Source organism: Aptenodytes patagonicus, chromosome Z (assembly GCF_965638725.1).
Source record: "Aptenodytes patagonicus chromosome Z, bAptPat1.pri.cur, whole genome shotgun sequence".
Classification (NCBI taxonomy): domain Eukaryota; kingdom Metazoa; phylum Chordata; class Aves; order Sphenisciformes; family Spheniscidae; genus Aptenodytes; species Aptenodytes patagonicus.
The window spans coordinates 88,623,861-88,644,145 of record NC_134982.1 but is presented as its reverse complement, the minus strand read 5'-3'; the positions used below and the strand labels follow the sequence as shown (position 1 = coordinate 88,644,145).

Below are 20,285 nucleotides of genomic sequence, written 5' to 3'. Positions count from 1 at the left end.
CTTCTTCTTATATATTTTATTTGCTTAGTTTGGCCAGGAAATAATCATCACAAAACAGTGAAGCTAAACAGGTATATATTGAGAAATAACCTGAAGAAAGGGGGCTGTATGAGGGTGTATACATATACACACACACACGTACATATATATATGTATGCATAGTACATAGATACATATGTATGCATATATGAGGGTGTATATATATATACATAAATGTGTGTGTGTGTGTATCAGGAAGATATTTTGGTCTAGCGCAGTACAGAAGACAGAGCAACTACTAGTGGAGGAAAAGAACAAAACTGGTGGAGATGAAAACCGAAACAGTAAATTATAATCTGAGCACGGCAGCCAGGAGACCAGACCAGGGCAGATATGGACACGGCCTCAAAGGTAAAGACAAGATTTTAATTCCTGACATGAAAAATGTGCTTTGGAAGATAATAGTCAACACATTTCAAATAGCATGCTTTTAAACCCCAACCCTGTAAAGTCTGGACAAGTGTTTTTTGGTGCCAGCTGACTGAGATGAATCGTAGAGCAGGAGTAAGATTGGGTAGGGGGAAAATGAAAGTAAAACTATTTTAAGCTGCCTATAAAATATTTTCCATGGATGTAGGTAACTTAAATGGCAACCTGCAGTCAGCAGAACTATCAGCCTGTAATTTCGGTCAGTGCTAAACCGATCGCTCTTTCACGCCAGCTCCTCCTGCAGAGCACATGGGAGCCTGTGGATGCTGTTGGCTTGCCTCTTTTTAGGATGCGACGGGGTGAGAGAAGACCCGGGAAGATTTTGTCAAATAGATGAAATCTGAATGATCAGGCACCTGCACTAATCCTCACAGACTGACTTACCCAAGTTAGGACTGGCCTGTGCTAGGAAGGCTCCACGTTGCTGTTCTGGTTAGCGGTACTAAGCTGCTCCTTTACCTACGGGACAATAAAGCAGAGCGGCTTTCTGCAGAAGCACTCAGTTATCCTTGACTCACACTAGAAAGCTGCTTCAACAATTTGAATGGCCAGTGTACTCTTTTTTTTTAAAAAAAAAGCAGTAATTAGCGATAGTGGTACAGCAGGTAAAGCTGGCAAACCGACCCCGAGGTACCAGCACCCTTCCTTACAGGGTGATGTGCACCAAACGCGTGGGGCAGCGTCTCTCCCGATGTTTGCACGTACGCCGGCGAACGTTTTCAGGGCCGGGGCAGCCTGGCGCAGCGTACGCCCCCAGGCTCCCCGTCCTCCAGCTCAGGCCCCGCGGGGAGGGAGCGGGCCTCGGCGGGGGGGCGGCCAGCCGGGCCCCGGAGGCCTTCAGGGCACCCATCAGCGGAGCGGCGCCCTCACTAAACACAGCCACCTCAGGGGCCACTGGGCCCCTCACTCCAAGAAGGACGTCGAGGTGCTGGAGCGTGTCCAGAGAAGGGCAACGAGGCTGGTGAGGGGTCTGGAGAACAAGTCTGATGAGGAGCGGCTGAGGGAACTGGGGTTGTTTAGCCTGGAGAAAAGGAGGCTGAGGGGAGACCTCATCGCTCTCTACAACCACCTGCAAGGAGGTTGTAGCGAGGTGGGTGTCGGTCTCTTCTCCCAAGTAACAAGCGATCGGACGAGAGGAAACGGCCTCAAGTTGTGCCAGGGGAGGTTTAGATTGGACGTGAGGAAAAACTTCTTTCCTGAAAGAGTGGTGAAACATTGGAACAGGCTGCCCAGGGAAGTGGTTGAGTCCCCATCCCTGGAGGTGTTTAAAAGACGTGTAGATGCGGCGCTTAGGGACATGGTTTAGTGGGCATGGCGGTGTTGGGTCGACGGTTGGACTCTATGATCTTAGAGGTCTTTTCCAACCTCAATGATTCTATGATTCTATGATTCCTGCTTAAAACCCGCCCGGGCGCCCGCTCCCGACGCCGCTCCCGACGCCCCCTCCCGCCGGCCGTGAGGCGCTGCCGCCCCGCCCCGCCCCGCCCCGCCCCGCCCGCCGCCGTTGAACGCCCACAGTGACGTCGCGCGCCGGCCCCGCCCCTCACCGGGGGCTCCGCCCCCGCTGGGCCAATGGGTGCGACGCGGCTGCGCGCGGCGGGGTCGGCGGCGGCGGGATGGCCGTAGCGGCCGGCGGCGGCGGCGGCGGCGGCAGCGGCAGCGGCAGCGGCAGCGGCAGCGGCTGAGGGGCGCGTAAGATGGCGGAGCTGCGGGAGGGGGAGCGGTACGGCGTGTCCTGCGGGAGAGAGGCGCCGAACGTCACGGTGCTGCACGTCAAGCTGACGGAGACCGCCGTGCGGGCGCTGGAGAGCTACCAGGGCTGCAAGGTGAGGGGCGGGGGGCGCGGCCGGTCGCTGGGCTCTGCGGGTTTACACCGGGGGGGGGCGGGTATCGTGTTTTCGGTGCGTGCATCCCCGCGTGGGGCTCGCCGGGTAGCCTCGGCCGCCCCCCGCCCCCCCGTTCCCGTCTCCCGCGGGGTCCCTCCCGCAATATCCGCGGTGGCGGGTGTGCAGGTGCCGCGGCCACCCCCCCCCCCGGGGGACCCGCTGGGCAGCGCTGGGTCCCCACTCGTGCTCCGTGGGCTCCCCGGGACGCAGCCGTCGCGGTGGATGGCGGCCCACGGCGGACGGGTCCGAAGCGCCCGGTGGAAGTTGGAGGTTGTTGCATGTTCCGTGCGCTGTGACACTTCGTAAACTTTCAGCGGCGCTTCGGCATGCCTCCTGGCTAAAATTAATGAATTTATCGCTATACGTTATGTACGCGAGCGTTTGCCAAGCGCTGCCGTGCTGTCACGGCAACGGCGGGGACTTGTGTAGGGCTGCAAAAGGCTTGAAGCCGGCGTGCGTCCGTGCCGTCTTTAAAAGTGACTCAGGTATTTGATGTTCTCAGCTGCAGCCGCGTTTCATGGTGCCGGGATCCTTACAGGTAATCTGAAGTCGTTAATCCGGGACGAACGGGTTCTGTGCTCTCAAGAAAGGATGCCGTCCCGCGGCCAGTGGGACACGCTTCTCGGATCGGAGCGCTTCCCTTGCGATGGGAGCCGAGCGTCGAGGAGCTGAAGTCCTCATCTTGGGTATTTCACGCTGTAATTGGGAGCGGAGATCCCGAGAGGTTGCGTGCGCCTTGTGGAAGTGCGATATGTGATGTTGCAGTTTGAAATCGGACGCTTCTGCGTGTTCGAACGCATGACAAGTTGGAAATTGTGCTGATGGTAATAAAACTGCTTTCTCTACTGCAGGTAAATACATCTTGGAAGAGGTTTAATTATTTCTGATTTATGAAACAACTTGGGTAAATTATTTACCTGTGTTTTTTCTAAATCAGGATCAATTTCCAAGTTAATGTAATATTGCACGAAAAATGAGTAATACATGCCTAATCATCAGGATATTGCAAACTGAAGAAAGAGCTATGTGTGGTCATCATGATCAAGAAAATAATTGAAATTCTTTTCCCTATTTCACTATTTCTTCACCTCCCTAACTGTAAATGAGACTCCAACTCTTCCTGTGGGTCTGCTTTCCATAATCTGGTCCTGCTGGAGTTTGCATGTGCCATTTGAGCAGTGGCAAGCGGAAGAATAATGGAACATAAAAACTTCAAGCTTTGTTATTCTAGCCTCTGGAATTTCTGGGTTTAGAAAGGGTCATCTTTTAAACTACACATTTCTAACTTTTGCGCTGGCAGAAAAACCTCCTGTGGCACTGTTCAGGAAGTGATCCTCAGAGTTACCTTATTGCAGATGCTTTTTGGTTTGTTTTGTTAATATTTGACAAGAATACCGACATCAGGGGGAGGAATGAGGGATGGAGAAGAAACTATCTTTTTCTGTTGTCTCCATTTTAACATAGGTCCGGTTGTGATCTGCTAGCTCACATGTCTGTCTGGTGCCTGAGGAGGACAGGATTGATGGTCTGTAGCTGGTGATACCTTCCTTCTCTCTAGCTTAATGCTCAGCTACGTTGCTGACCCATTTCAGTTCTGACTGTGCAACTGAAAAATTTGCAGTGAAGGCTTAAAATCAGCATTTCCGAGAACTTGGGAATGCAAGGAAGGTAACCTACAGCTCTGCTGCTGCCTCTGTTCTGTGCTGGAAGATCTTATCTGTGTAACACAAGTAATATCGCAGAAAGCGTGTAGAGGTGAGAAATCAGGATAACCCTTCAATGACCTACTTATCCCATCACCTGTAGAACCTAGGCAGCATGTAATCAGGCTCTGTATACTTAGTTGCTTAACGTTCAGATTTAAACAGTCTGCATAAAGAATGAAGCACTTGCTCCTTGTTGTTACCTCTTAAAGAAAACTCGAAAGACTCTTAAATTCTTGCATTAAAAACACCTAACTTCACCTCCACCTTCAGAAATACAGAATAGAGATTGTGCCTCTTTGGCAGGCCTGATCTCTGCAGCTTAGTATAGGTGAGGACAAATCCTGATTCCCTGCTCACTTTATGTGCTCCATCATCATGGCCTGTGGTAGACCGGATTCAGATGATGGAGGACATTCTTCCTGCCTAGATTTCCTTTGACAATATTGAGCAGCATGCTTTAAGATCTTTGAGCGTCATCTGTGGCAGTATTAATTTAAAGCATGGCTAATTTTTTTTTAAATCAAGTTCTGTTTAGCAGGCAGTAATACTCTGGCTTTAGTTAAGCGCCACGTGTTGCCCTCAGAGGCCAGAGTTGCAGCTGCTCCACAGGCGAGAGCAGCGAGAAGTGCGGGATGACTTGCCCTGGTGCAGTATCTGTGGCCCATATGCCGGCAGGGTGTCCGGGGTCCTGCTCTAAAAGCAAGGCTGAGCGGTCCCTGCCCACCTCAGGCAGAGCCGTGCCTGCCAGTGGGACCACGCTCCGGGGCTCAGCTGCTCTGGCATCTCGCTGCTGCTGGACGCAGCTTTGCTGGCCCTGGTACATCACCTCCCTCCATCCCTCATATTGCCCTCTGGGACTTTTTTGAACCAATTTATTTAGTTGTGGGATTCTTTTATTTTTTTTTCCACACTGGTTTAGTGCTGGATGGAGAAGCATGAGAGCTAACGTGGTGGGAGGGCACAGAGAGCACGTGGCCAGGATAAGCAGTGGGAGCAGAACCTCCCTTTTTCAGTGGCAGCTAACTGATTAGATTAGCTCAAGTTATAGCATGGAACTCCACCCTCTGTGCAGAAACTTAGCCTGGAAAAAAAAAAAAATTACTTTTTTCTGGCTTAGCTGTAAAGTTGGCTTACTATGTGATCCTCAGAAGCAGTATAAAGAGAACAGGTTAAAGAGAAATGGAGTTGTTTTACCTTGGTGTGCATGGACCCTCTCATCTGGCTTGGCTACAGCATATAATTTCACTCTTGCTGGTGGTGGCCTGACCTAATCTGCTGACTGCTCTTGAAGCGATCAGAGAACGCTGCATTGAGTAGTGTCTGCAGAGCAGTAGGGACAGCGCTGCCTTCAACTGGTATGGCTTTTTGCAGGATTAATGTCTGTCTACAGTCATGTTTCAGCTGTGCTTCTCCAGGTAAAAGCATCCGGAGGTATATATTTTATTCTGCATGCTGTTAACGCAAAGGTTTTGGCCTGTAAAATCTGAGCTTTTCAAACCAAAGGATAATTGTGACTCTTAGGAATCTGTTTTGCATTTACATTTTTATTCTTCAAACAGCCATTGGGATGTTCCAGCTGCAGAGCTGCTGAGTCAGTAAGCGTATGAAACGTGATCTTTGCCTGATGTTCCCCCACTCTAAGCAATTGAAATGGAGTCACAGGGCTCTGCCATATTTCATTTACCCGGGTTGAATTTTCCCATGGCTTGTATCTGCCTCAGATGGCCAGGGTTTGGGCGGGGGGTTAGGAAACTCATTTGTTTGACAGGTTTGGCCTTTTAGGGAGCTCTGGTGGTGTCCTGCCGGGAATGAGGATGTGATTCTGCTCGCAGATGGGGCAGATATCTTAAGTTTTGCTTTTCTGCTTTTGAGGTCAGCTCTAAGGTGGACACCTTGTTAGTCTTCTCAAAACTGTAGCTTGCATGTCCCCACAGCTGCGCTGGATTTAGATTAAGGTGTATAAGGATGGGCTCTGGCACCTGCGGTGGGGAGATAGTACCCTAGATGAGCAGCTGGGGAGTTAACCATGTGGGACTTGGCTGGAGGGGGGGAACTAAAGGTGATGAAATTAAAACTTCTTTACTGAAAGAGTGGTTAAACATTGGAACAGGCTGCCCAGGGAAGTGGTGGAGTCCCCGTCCCTGGAGGTATTTAAAAGACATGTCGATGAGGCACTTAGGGACATGGTTTAGTGGGCCATGGTGGTGTTGGGTCAATGGTTGGACTCGATGATCTTAGAGGTCTTTTCCGACCTTAATGATTCTATGACATAAGAAGACTGGGAAGATAAGCCCTAGGAAAGGAGAAAAGCAGACTGGGGTTAACTGGGAGTGATGGAGAAGACTGGGAGCAGGAATTATTAGGAGCTCTGAGTGGACAGCCAAGGGCTGAGGTGGGCTGGTTGTCGTCCCTCCCATCTCCCAGGGAAGGGAATGGGGTGAAGTGAATTAGCAGTGAACACAAGCTTGGGTGGAAGAGGTTGAGGGAAGAGACTGAAGATCATCCTAGGAATAGGAGCGTGCAGGAGAGTCTGGTTCCTGCAGGGCACTTCCAGATCCTACAGTGGAGCCGGGAGAGCCCAAGTCATTCCATTCTGCTGTCGGCACATAAATGAAAATCTGCCACTAGCATGTTTGCCACCAAAATCCAAACTGCAGGGGGGTGATGTCCACTTCGTGCAAAAGACGGGATGTGCCTGTGTGACATCTCTGTGTTTTTGCCTTCAGGTTGCCAGTCTAAATATACTGATGGAGAGTTGATGATAACTTGTGTGTCTATTTTCGTCTGATTTCTTGAAATCTAAGATTGCATGTATCTTAATGTATGATGTAACTGATAATGCAGAGGTAATAAATTTGAGCAATGCACATATTCATTATAAATGCACTTTTATCAATGACTGGTTGATTGCAAGCTCTTTTGATCCTGTTTTCTTATGGCAGCAAGGCCTGGGTGGCGTCACTCTGTGTGTTTTTGTGTTGTCGTTAACTTCTGAGTCCGATTTCAAACAAATCTGTTAGTGGGGAAAAAAAATCTTAATCCCTACAGTTTCTTTGGGGTAGCTGGGTGGTAGCTGTAGTTCTTCCAGTGGTATCAATGCATTACTTTCCTGCAGAATTCCTACCTCGTCTAGCGCATGGGACTGTGCCCTGGATAAATCAGAGGTCTGGTATGAAGTGACTAAGATGTGTATCCTGTTTCAGATGTCAGAAGGTTGTGGCTGATGAGACATGGGACTGCAGGAAGAACTTAGGGCAGTTAAACACTGTCCTAGTAAACATGATGGCTTGACCGTAGTGCCTTGCCTGCACCCTGCACAGGTAATCACTAGAGACACAACTGAGCTGAACGTCCAGAGTCAAATTTTGAGGTGGCTTGAACTGATCTGGGGTTTCATGACTCCTGAAAGGGGAAAGTCCTATTCCACTTCTTTCCATTGGAGAAAACTACCCATTTAACTATTTTTTGGGAATGTCTTCTTCTAGGTTAGTGAGTTGAATGAGGTTATGGAAGAGACCCACAAGTGCTGGAGGGAACAGGTAGAGAAAGGAGCCAGACCTTCCTCTTTCAGGCACCGTGGGCTGTTGAGCAGTTGATGGCCTTGCAGCAAGAATACAACTTTGTTTTCCAGTGCAGCTGAGTAGACCTGTTTGTCAGCTTCCCTAGGAAGGGCAGTCCCACCTTCTGAGCCAGCACCTCCACCACTTTCCCTCTCCTGAGGCTGCTCCTGTCTGGCCCCAGGGCTGCAACATCAGTGCTGTAGCTGCAGGAGATGGAGCGAGCTGATGAGATGCACCAGGGAGGCCCATTCCCATCTGCATCTGCACGCTGCTTCTGCTTACCTTGTCCCAGTGCCAGTGCTGGCAGTCTGGTTTTGGCACCGGGTGGTCGAGTGCTTCTTTTGGCAGCATCCCCCGTGTAGACTGCTGTGCCCTGGTCACGGGTACAGTGAAGGGAACCAGGAGCTACAGGTGAGAATATCAAGTGCCAACGAGTCTCAGTCAAAATCAGAAGTTGGATTTTTCACATCTGACACCCAAAACTACCAGGTAATGCAGATCGTAATCATCTCTTTCTGTTACTGCTTGTAAAACGGTAGTAATGCCCGCTTATGGTGAATAGGAGGATAAATGCACCGGTATTTGTGAAGTACTCTTGGTATAACAATGAGTGCCGTGTCTCTAAGGTTTGTATAGTAGCCAAGTTGTGGAGCCATGTGCTAAGGTTTTTTTAATGGTTTGGGTTTTTCTGCTTACTGAGCGCTGTCCAGATTGTGTGAAGACATTGTATATTTAAAAAAAACCCAACAAACCACCACCAAAACAATGTAACTCCAAAACTAATCAGAATGGATACACCAAAGGAGGCTAAATTCCTGTTGTATCTCCATATCCATGTATCAAAATGGCTCCACCAACCCACAACATGGTTGTTGCAATATATTACAGGTTTGGAGGTCAGAGTTGGCGAGCTGAATGTCGTTAAGTGCAGCCTGGCTGGCTGCTTCGGTTCCTCGGTCCTTGCAGCCATTGGTAAGCATGATGTGACTGATGCACTCGCTGGAGTGTGTGCGTAAGGAGGGATCCTCCATGGCAGCGGTACGCTGTCTGTAGTAATCTGATGGACTTTATCAGTGCAGGTAGTCTTTCCTTCCAAATGCTTTGTCTTCTCCTTGCGAGGATACCTCTATAATTCCTCAGCGTAAGTTGTGCTGATACGCGGCCATGCTCTGAATTGACAAAACTTTTTCGGCTCAGTGGGCAGCTGTAAGCCCCGAGGCAGGGAAGAGAACCTGCCGGAAGGAGGAGGAGGAGGGGATTGGGGAAACCCTTAGGCTGGCATTGCTAGAGAGCACTGGTATCTTCTCCCAGCCTCCTTCTACATAATACATGTAATACATCTCTTTAGAGATCATGATGTATAATAAAATTTTTCATACATCTCGATAATTTTTAATGTGCTGATACGAAGGCATCTTCTGCTCACTCTGAGTCAACGTGCCTGAAAAACAGTAGATAATTAGCTTCATGTACAAGGGTGGTGCCTTATAAATATCTGAGTTATTTGCAGTGTGCCGTGTGTGCGCGCAGATCTTGAGTCTTGCGAGCAGACACAGTCCCTGCGCAAAGACTATTAAGCAAAACAGTGAACCTGGAGAAGACAAGCCAGCTAGTTCTTGAGGTTTTGCCCCCCAAATTAGAGGTTTAAGACCTGAATGTCACAGCTCCTCTAGCTAATATTTTTTTTAAGCAGTCCTGTGGAGGAGAACTTATTCCTTATCTTAAATAAAAGCTTCAGATGCAAATAAAGAGTAATTGCTGAAGTGAAGTGTGCCTGGAGCTGTTTGTAGCTTGGTTTTCAGCTGAGACGATGCCTGATTATTCCTACTCTTCAGAGAGGTGATGCGCACGTTGCTCCGGCTGTTCCGGGTGCTAACAGTTTTTCCAGGATCGCTTCCTTGGATTAACTAGGTGGGACTCTGGAGTTTATGCCCCGGGTGTGGGATCATAGGGTTTTCAAGTTTGCGCCGTTCCAGAAGTTTTGGGCTGAACTGGCCAAACTGGTGAGTGCGGATGGGGAGGAGGGCTCAGCTCACACGCTAGGTGAGCGGTGATGCTGGTCATATCGGCACCGGAGGAATGATGTGCGGAAACGGTTCTGTCTTAGTGGTGGCTCTTCAGGGAGGAAGCGAGTCCACCTCTGATTTCCCAGATGTCAGTCCTGGAGCCAGTTTCACTTAACATATTTGGCGATGGCCTGGAGAAGATATTGAGATGTCAAAGCTTGGAAGTGATGCTCAGGTTTTTCAGGTGATCAGGAAGTGATGCTGAGGAGCTCTGGAAAGACCTTGCTAATCTGGATCGGTGGCAAAAAAAGTGGCATATGGTTTTCACCGTAGGTAAAGTAACGTGGGGGGAAAATAAGCTCTGCATGACATGAGACTTGGAATAGGCAGTTGCAACTACAAAATGAGAGATCTTGGAGTCGCAATTTCCAGTCCTTGGAAAGCATTCATTCAGTGTGCATCAGCAGCCAGAAAATCTAGCAAGCAGCTGGGCACCATCTGGGAGGGCATTAAGGGTGATGCAAAGGGTTCCTTCTGCACCATGTAAAGCTCTTGGGCACCCACATTTCGAGTCCCCTGTGCAATCCTGGTTTGTGAGGGAGGCGAGGCGGGAGAGCTGTCCTCTGCTCGCTCTCTCCAGCTGTAGCAGCTGCCATGCGAGGAGAGGCCGTGGAGGCTGGGGCTCTCCACTGGGGAGTGAAGGATACGGGGCTGCAGCTTGGGGAATTGGAGGTGACGTGACGGTAGAGCTGATACCGCTCTTATCTTGCAATACTAGAGTGAGAGGGCACTTGATGGAACCAGCAGATTAAAGTAAAGCAGGTGGGTCTGTTCACCTGTTGGATGGTGGACTACTGCACCGTGCTGTCATAGGAGGCTGGAGGCAGGCAATATCAGGGGGTTCAGACAGGGACTAGACTCATCCGTGGACAGCAAGTGTGTGTATGGATGCAGAACAGGGCTAATGAGGGATGCACGCTCTAACACTCCTGACAAGGGCGGGTGGTGGGGAGGTGGGAGGGGAATGGGCATGGGAGTGTGGTGGGACTCCTGGGCTCCCGCAGAGAGCCACTTTTCCAAAACTTCATGCTCTTTGCTGCAAGAATAGAAATGCAGGAAAACTGGTGATCCTGGGGGAACAGAGGGAAGAGGCGTTTGGAGAAGTGGTTCCCACGTCTGTGCTTGAAGCCTGAGGTCCATGTGGTGGCTGTTCAAAGGGCTTGGCTCGTTGGACACACCGGGGTGACATAATGTTTGGCTGGAGAGCCAAGGTCCTCTGCCTCGGTCCCCGTGCAGCAGCCTGCCACTCCAGACCACCTGCCGGCAGGTAGGTGAGACCTTTCTACTTGATGCCCTGCTAAATTTGTATTTTTTTTATGGCATTTCCTTATGCTGCAGTAGAGGAGGTGGCCGGTGAAGCAGCATGGTTTCTCCGGATCAAAAACCAGCTCGTGTCAAATTCTGTGAGCCACTGTAAGAAGGTGATGGCTGCTGCATGGTCCTACGCAATCATGGCATTGCCTGTGTGGCTTGGTGTTTTGTGAAGTGCCTTCATATGTTAATTTCTGTGTAGAGCACTAAACTTCCTTCTGGAAAACCTCCGACAAGCGTTAGGATTCATAACTGTGTGCTGGACTTTGCATATGTAGCCCACTGTGTTTTTTTAAATGAGTTTACTTGTATGTGCTGGATAGGCAGATAGGTATGTTAATAATCCCAGCTCACTTCTAAAACTTTCTGGCTTTAAGTTGGAAGACTTGTGGAGCAGACAAATTTGCAGCGAGCCATTTCAGGGCTTAAGGTTGTACGTGTTGTTGGCTGCTGTGTAACTTGAGATACTGTATAAGCCTCCGATCGTGGAAAAACAAGCATAGTCGTTTTTAAAGACCCCACCGCAAATTTGTTTGGGAACTCCAGCTCTCCAGTGGTATTGTTTCTGCCTGAGCCCCTCTCCAGGATTTTGCGGCATTGGGTGATGCTCACAGGTGATGTTGAGCACCGGTGAGGCTTGGCTTAGTCACGCACTCCTGCTGCCTGCTCGCTGCCGGCTCCAGTGCTCGCTGACACCCGCACAAGCGGCATCAGCTCATTGCCAAGCCCAGCGTGGGGAGTTTTCTGCTGGATGAGTGAGGTGGATTTTATTGCAAAAGAGTGAAACAAGTGCGAGTGAAGGAGGAGGAATCTGTGCCTGGAGGGAGGAGAGGACAGGAGACGGACCTAACTTGCCTTTCCAGTGATGCTGAGTCCTGAATGTGCCTGAATGGCACTTAAATTTTAAGTCCATAAGCTCCTGCTTTTGCTGGAATAAAGTCTGTATTCATTAGGATTTCATCCTTCGGTGCAACTTGTTTAGCGTAAGTGTTTGCAGTGGGTTGGCAAACTCCCTGTAACACCCTGTGGACAAAGCCTAGTAAATTGAGCTAGTCAGCATAGCTGCCCTATGTTTTTGTGTCCAGCAGCGTAATTTCAGGATTCAGTAAAGCTGAGCAAAGTCAGCATTGCTGCTAAAATGGGATGTTCTTATCAGTGGGCTCCTGCTGGCACTGGTGGTGTTGCTGTTGGGGCTGCGTCGAGGAGCAGATCTCACCAGACGCCAGCTTGTGACAGAGAAAAGTAGTTTCCAACTAGCAAACTCCTTGATTTTTTTTTTTTTTTCCCCTTAACATTTGCAAGTCTTCATGGACTGCAGTGTCAGCACAGAAGCAGTGCAGGACACTTCCATCCTCGCAGGTCAGGAACAGGCTGCGCGTGGTGCCATGAAATTATAGAGACAAGGTGCAGGTGGCTTTTGTTATTTTTGGCCATATTGCCTATTTCCCTTGGCAGATATATAGCTGAAGGAGTGAGGATTGTTTGGGGGAGCTCGGAAGTTTTTTGGAGCCAGTTTGATCGTACTGAATCTCTTTCCATCTTTAAGACACGTGCTAGCTGAGGTTAATTAGCTTAAGAGTGTAAGAGCAGAAGAGGGGTGCTATTCCTTGCCTTCCTGAGGACAGATGGGCTGTCCGTGCTGCTGAGAGCAGCACGAAAGGTGCTGTGGTGGGATGCTTGGTTTCCAGCGTTGCAAGTGCTCCTGGCAGTACTGGTGTGTGCATGGAGGTCCGGGCAAAGAGCAGGTCATTTGTGACAGTGGGAAGCAATGGGGGCCTGAGCATTGTCCTAACGAGGAAAGCCATCGTTATCGAGACTTTTCAAGTAGGCAGTTGCCTGTGTTAATCACGCAATTCGAGCTGATACCCAGAACTCAAGTACATGTAAAAATGGTGTCACTGAATAGTCTTTTCAGCAATGAAGTGAATCCCAATCCGTAAGCGACCGGGCAGCAGGGCAGGGCTTGGGAGGGGGAAAGCACGCCGTTTTGGACTCCCACATTCAATAGTACTTTGGGCAGAGGAGGGGTTGTTTTTCCTTTCCGTGCCAGCAAATACTATTGTACAACTTTCTCGGACTCCCCATGGCACCCTGGTGTCCTTGCTGAGCGCGATAAAGCGCCAGCTCTCGGGCTTCTCAGTGCGGAGTGGAGGAAACCCTGGGTGCTGCGAGGAGCCTGGACCTGCTGCCGGAGCCCTGGCCGCTGCTGCCCGGCGGGGTCTGCATCATGGTACAGGTGCAAGGAGCCCTCCGGTTTGCTGTGGGTGCATCCACCTTCTCTTTCTGCAGCAAAATAACCTCTGCCGGAGCACGGACGTTTGTCATTTTACTTACATTCTCCTTATTTTCTTTCTCTCATAGGATCGTGTTTCTTCTCAACCTTTAATTCAGTTTCAAGGATCCCAAGGGGTAAGTATCTTGTACTCTTGTTATATTGGAAAATAAATGCATTAACCACTATTAATAAATAGATTAACCACTTTCACTTATTAAAAAAAAAATAATAATTCTACAGACATTCTTAAGATCTACTTAATGCCAGATATGTTTCTGTGAGAATGATTGTATATTTACTTGAGTTGTAGCTGAAAGTGGTAGAGAATCATGCTTTAGGTATGCTTCTTTTTTATCTTGCTTTTGTCACCTTTTAGCCTAAATTTGAAAGCTATGGGAATAACTTGTAAGTCATCAACTGAGCAGTGCAAATTTAATATTTTAAAATGGACTTTAAGCGGTTGGTTTCAAGCTGTGAAGCAGAACTGCAGTTTTGAGGGGTGGGGTTTTGCATACCACAGACTACTGATGGTTCTTGACCCTTTTCTGAAACTCTAATAAAGCAGAGTATTTCAAGCCTGTTGAAGAGTAAGGAAAATATGAGGAAATGTGGCCTCCTAAAGGCCACAGCTTCTGTTAAACAATCGGTGCAAATTGGAGAACTAAAGGTGAAGGTAAAATTAAATACAGGCTATGATCTCTAAGTAGAATGATTTAAGATTTTGGGTTTAATATTTAAACTTTAAGGGATGGCTGAAGACTCATTTTTAAAGACTGAAGTATGGATTGTGCCTTTTATGCTGTTAGCTTTAATTCAGATCCATTAACTGACCCAGTTTTCCATGTAGCTGTGCGGTGCTTGTGTAGAGATAGCCGGGGAGGGATGAGAGAAGGACGGGTAAGGTCTTTATGCTGGTGTGAGGAGGTACTGCTGCCCGACGGTGTGAGACTACAGTCCTGGTCCAGTGTCGGTTTGGCTGAACAGTACTCAACTGCTGGGAGAATCATGTCTATAACAAAGCTACTTGGGCAGACAAAAGTTTCGTAACACTGCGCTTGTAAGCAAATGCTTTCTTGTTACAGCTTATTTGCAATTTAAGCTATACTGGCAAATATTTAAACTACACTGGCAAAAGCATTTCCTTGCTAGAATGAATAACCATCTTAGTTAAGACAGTCAGCCAAAATATTTGTACCAGGAGAGAGCAGCTGGGAGCAGAGATTGACTTGAATTCATGCTGCCATCAGGAGGGAAGTCGTACTTGCTTATTTGGCTGGGAGGTAAACCAGTAAAATGGACCGGCCGGCCCTGCCAATTGCCTTCCTGACCCACGGGTCGTGGTGGCAGGCGTGCGAGCGCTGCAAGGGATGGAGCAGGAGCTGAGTTCAAAATAAGCTCTCGGAGTATAAATAATTAACCTAGCTGTTGGCGTGAAGTACTGCAAGTAGTACGCTGTGAAAAAAAAATTACCAGCACGCTTTATCTACCCTGTACCCTCTCTTTCTCTGCAAAAGTTCACGTGCTGCTTTCTCTCATCTTCTCTAGGAAGAGCTTTAAAGCGGTAGTAGGTGAGGTTTGAGATGTTACTAGGCTGAGGGAGACTTTATTTCTCATCTGTAAAAAAACTGGAGGTTTTATCAAAAGCTGTCAAAATCTGGGAGTCACAAGACTGCTGAAGAGCCGGATGTTAACTTACAGTGGTGTCACCCTTGTTTCTATTAAAAAGTTAATCCAGGTATGTGCTTTTTCATTATGAAACTCAACAGTAAGATCTGCTGCCATGCTCTGTGAGATGGAAGCATCTAGAGCTACTTTCCTGCTTGCTGCAGAAGCAATAATCTCTTACGGTACTTTTAAATCTGTCCATAATTAAGGAAATGCAAACTGAGGAATTTATTGCAGGAGATGCCTAGATCCTAAGTGTCCGCAATAGGGACAGAAATTCAAGGTCATTAAGGCAGATGGTAAGTTAAAATAGGACATTTACTACTGTACGTATGGCGGGAGGGAAATGGCTAGCTCGTTATTTCTATATATTGTGCAGCCATGTTCTGAGTGTTTCCAGAGTACACAAATTGCGTGGCAGAGGACTGACCTGGCCCTATGAAAGGCCTTCTTTCCTCTTCTGGACTGGTTTCTAGTTGGACTTTCCAGAGTGAAGAGTGCTCAAGGCATGTTCGTCAGTGCCAAGGCGTTGCAGGTTACCTGTCACAGTGAGACGTTTCTTTAAATGCTGCTGAAAACAAATAGTGGTTTTGTTTGTCTCTTGAGAGTACTTGCTCTGCAATTCAGGCAACTGTCTAGCTCCCAGCTGAGGATAAAATACTAGCATTTAAAAAAAAAGGTGGGTTTTTTTTTAAATATTCCATCTCCAGTTACATACACTCTAGTCCCAGTCCTCTATGGATGATGGGAAAGGCTGGAGTGGACAAATAAAAGGAGCTTTCTGACTTGGGGTGGTCTAGAGTTGTGTTAGAAATGGGAATTGAGAAGAGGAGCCTTATGCTAGAAGAGGCAAGGGAGGAGCTTTTACTTCATGTATATGTTTAACAAGAAGCTAAGATTGGTGTCAAAGGCGTTCTGCTGTCACTTTGCTAGAAAAAAAAAGCAAGCTTAATTTTTTTCTGTTGTACAGTAGAGTTGCTCTGAAGGGATCTGAAAAGTGTTGAAAGCATGTAGATGGTTTCAGAAGGTGCAATAGCAAATCCGGTGATGCAGTAAGATGGTTTGCATTCGATATGATAATAAATCATCTGTGCGTGCTGCGTAGTTAGCCTCCAGATGCTCTTCAGTACAAGAACCACTGAAACAGCGCTGGAACAGTTTGCACAAAACACAGCTAAGAACTCTGTGATTTGTGAATTAATAAAATATCTGTGATTTGTTAAAACAAACTTTTGCACCAAAGCACAAGTCGGCCCCTGGAAGGGAGAACTTTTCCTCCTGGAACATCATACTTCCAAGCAGTCTGGACGATAACGTCTGCTGGTGCTTGAGATAGCTGGAGGATACCGAGGGACTGCAAGAAATGGATCATTATGGTGATACAGATTAATTTTTAAGAGATACCTTGTAATTAAACATTTTGGAGTACATCTAGGCAGCCTGGAGAACGTAGCAGCTGTGCTAGATACAATAGCCCTAAGGAATGTGAATATTGGCAATTGACTTGTAACGCAGTAGGGATACGTTTAAGGAAAGAAACAAAAAGTCTGTCTATAGTCCAGTGTGCTTCCCGCAGTGATAACAAGTTTTAAACAAGCGTGCTTTCCTTGCCGTGGCTTCCCCTCCTGTATTTTTAACTTTCTCTGCTGCATCCTGCGACTTGCAAGTACATTTCTTATATAGAGACAAAACTTGCGAAGCGTGCGCCGTACCCGCAGCTGGCAGTGTCCCCCATCTCCCGCTGCGACGCGCGTGCCTCCAGCTGCCGTGGGGGCAGCCACCGCGATCTCGCCCGCCTCCCGTAAGTGCACAAAACCAGTCGCCTGTTTGGGGGACTTGGGCAGCATGCTGAATCCTCCGGCTCCAGTTTAGGGACCGTTGTTGCCTGCCTTGCTCTCTGGCCCTGTGCGAACCTTTGGTCCTTGCGCCGGAGGAAGGTGCAGCAGCGTGGGCGTCGGGGACAGCGGTTGCAGCTCCTGAGTGAGGAACTCTTCTGCAGCAGGGTGGTGACAAATTCGTGCTGGGTGGCAATGAAACCAGCACGGTGCCCAGCGCTTGGGTTCAAACGGGTGAACTGGTGCATAAAGGTGAACTGCGTGGATTTGGGGAGCAAATATGAAGCTCCTAGTAAAAAGGCCAGAGAGAAAAAAGGAAGGAGAGGGGGAGAAGCTTGAAACTAAAAGCAAGTCTTCTCCCTTAAGGTTATCCATTTGTCTACAGGTCAGCATAATCAGTAAAATCTATACATTTGAAATGGTTTTTATGTAGTCAAATATTTAAATTTTTTTGCAAGGCAGCCATGTGTAGTCACATTATTTCTGTAGAAAGGCATCTTAATTTGCTTTTTGAAAGGGACATTGGCCACTTATGTTCTGTAGTGTAGCTATAACGAAGGAGGAGGAGGTTCAGTGCTTGAAGGAAACAGCATTTTGCAAAAAAAGACTGCCGGTATTAAAATGAAAACAAAAGAAATCAGTGCTGAGATTTTTCTCATGCTTAAGAGCAGTTTTTTGAATTTTCAAATTGGTCGACTAGGTTTCTGGAGCACTTTTGTCTCCTTGAAGGTGCAGGCTGGACGTCTGCATTAATGCAGACAAGGGAGCAAAGTTCTAAGCTTGGGAGCAAGCTTACCTGGGCAGAAGCCACTGTAGCAAAGATCCAAATGATGCTATGGCAAAAATTGTCCCTCTGGGGATTTGTAAAAGTGGAAGTTATGTGAAACACAGCAGAATGTCCTTGCTGAGCAGAGTAGTGCCCTTCCCCAGTAGCAGGGGTTTGCCTCTTGGCAAATAAAGCGTTGCTCTAAAGAAACTGAGTAAACTTCAGCTTAGAAAATGGATTAATTGGAAATGTCTCTCAAAAAAAATATTAGGAGCCTAACTTTGAGGGCCCTGCAACTGTTAATTTTTAAATCCTTTAATCCTGTTGTAGAAGCTTATGCTGTGAGCTGGGCACTGGTGTGGATGCCCGCACAGGGCAGGAAGCAGATTCCAGCTCAGGCTTGTGAGCTACCAAATCTTATCCTTAAAAGTAAGGCTTTGGGGGGAAAACCACTGGTGAGATGGTAAGGTTGGAACAATTGTGAGAAGAGACAAAAGAGAAAGAACTTGAGCACATCTGCTGAGCGGAGGCACCTAAAAATACAGTGCTCATGTCAATCTGATGACATGATGCTGTCCTGTGGAAGAACAGGAGGAGAGAGTGGGTAGCTGTGTTCAGAAAGGGAAGAGATTAAGTGATTCAGGCTTGGAGAGAAAATATATCTGGCCTGAATTGAGGGTGCTATAACTGCACATGGTTTCAGCGGGAATGTTGGAAAAGAGGAGGACAGAAGTGACAAAAAGCTATGAGCCAGAGAAATTGGAGTGAGTCCGCACCGTGAGGAGCTTCAGGAGAAAATTATGAAACTACTTTTGCATTAGAGAGCCACTGAGGATGATATGTCAGAGTGAGAGAGGGTAATGATAGATCTGGAAATCAGTTACCACGAGGAAAGGATTAAAGTCAAGGGTCTGAGTTGTTCTAGTGGATATTCTCTATTACTAAATCCATTAGATAGTAAGAAATTGCAAGCGAGTTTGAGGATGTAGAATTTAAAATTACATTTTAAAGTAGGCTGCAGAAGGTCAAGAGCGCTCAACACTCGTCCTGAAGTGCTCCAGCCTGGCTGGCGGTGGCACCGGGGCCAGGTCAAAGCACAGCACACCGCTCTGCGTGCATGTCAGACCAGTGTGCTGGTGCATGCCTAAGGGCCTGCAGCCCTGGGTTTTGCCAGGAAAACTCCCCCTGCAGAGGGGTGAGAGGCAGGAACAGGGTACCCCTGTGTGCCACAAAGCACGCTTCTGTTGATAGCCTCGTCTGCCTGGCTTTCCCCGGGTCGCACAGCCACTTGATCGGAGCATGCCAGAGTTCATGCGAGTTTGAGTCTTGACTTTTTTTTGTTACCTAAAGGTGGAAGCTTTTTTTCATTTGAGAAGATCTAGAAGTGCTCTCTGCATCCTTTTGTTTCCGAACAGCTTGCAGTAAGAAAACCAAAACATTTTATCCTAATGTTTCAAACTTCAAAAGCATAAAAACTTTAAGACAACCTCTACAGAACGTCTGTTCTTCCACTTTTGTTTTCTGTATCCTGTACTAAGACTTTTTTTTTTTTTAAATTCAAGAGGACTCTACCAACTCAGTCCTTCCTTCCTGGGATTTCCTTTAGCGTATCCAAGCTAGCATCTTCATAAGTTTCAGTGTGTATAGATAAATAGGTTTGGTATCCTTACTGTCCTGTGCACTGCTGTACTTGCACTCCTCTTTGCCCTCTGGTGCTAAATCTAACTGCCACAAAGCAGTTGTTGGTTTGTGTTTTAGCTAGTGATGCTCTAGGAAAGGAGAACCCTTCTGCGAATGCCATCGCTGGGCGTTTGCTGCAGTGATGTTGTTCATGAAGATGGCCTAGAAGAAACCTTTTTTCTTTTTGTTTTTTAAATTTCTTCTGTAGTTATCTGCAGGGCTAGCTCTCTGCATCCATGCGGGACTGGCACAGTCAAATGCCCTGGCTGGCCCGGGGGAAGCAGCAGGAACATGCTCGTGGAGCCAGGCTTCTTGCTGGCAGCCACCTGTTAGGTCACCTTTGCTGTGTTTTAAGAGCACACCTTGTTGTATTAAACTGACACTAATGTTGTTAAAGTCTCTCCAAATATTTGTCCCCTAAAAAGTCACATCAGTGCTGGAGATTCAGGCACTTGGGATAAGGGACCTCCTGCTTTCATCATCCACTACATAACTCAGGTGAAAAATCTGCCAGTGAGGGAAGATTCTCGGGGTTGATTAAATTTGTCTTTGAGTTGTATGCAAACATAGATGAAATTTGCTCTTTCTGCCTCTACTCTAAGCTTCCATAAACAGTTTCCTGCAGCTGCCATCAATTAAGAATGATCTACTCAGCCACTCCCATCTTTTCAGCATGGATGTAGAAAATAGGCTTTCTGCATCTGCATTAGCCTAGAGAGATGCATTTGACATTAATGGTAAGACTTTGTGCGTGCTTCTGTTAAAATAATGCAAATTCTGTAGGCTAAACAAGCAATTACTCAGTTTCCAGAACTGGAAAATAACTCTTCTGCAGTGGCTTCTGACACCACCTTTTTCACACATCATCTTTGGCAAAGTCTATTAATCAGTGGATTCACTAAAGACAGGGGTTTGTTTTAAATTTTTTTTTTCCTAAACAGGAAAGAAGGAGGGTGATGGTACAGATGCCATCCCGTCCCTCTGGCATGTTGACCGCACCACTCAGCTTGGTGTCATCTGCAAACTTGCTGAAGGTGCACTCGATCCCACTGTCTGTGTCATTGATG

General features: G+C 47.6%; 1 protein-coding gene across 3 annotated transcripts in view; it reads left to right on the top strand.

Annotated features, from left to right (window-relative positions):
• The first annotated feature begins 2,162 nt into the window (after positions 1 to 2,162).
• The window catches only part of ELL2 (elongation factor for RNA polymerase II 2), a 44,814-nt gene continuing 26,691 nt past the window's right edge, over positions 2,163 to 20,285 (top strand). For 2 of the 3 annotated variants that reach the window (XM_076362380.1, XM_076362379.1), the window contains exons 1-2: positions 2,163 to 2,294; positions 13,359 to 13,406. In XM_076362380.1, coding sequence (XP_076218495.1) covers positions 2,166 to 2,294; positions 13,359 to 13,406 — 177 coding nt within the window. In that variant the 5' untranslated portion in view covers positions 2,163 to 2,165. Of the gene's footprint in view, positions 2,295 to 13,358; positions 13,407 to 14,839; positions 15,008 to 20,285 lie in introns of those variants that run through there. The other variant, XM_076362381.1, reaches the window with a different exon arrangement.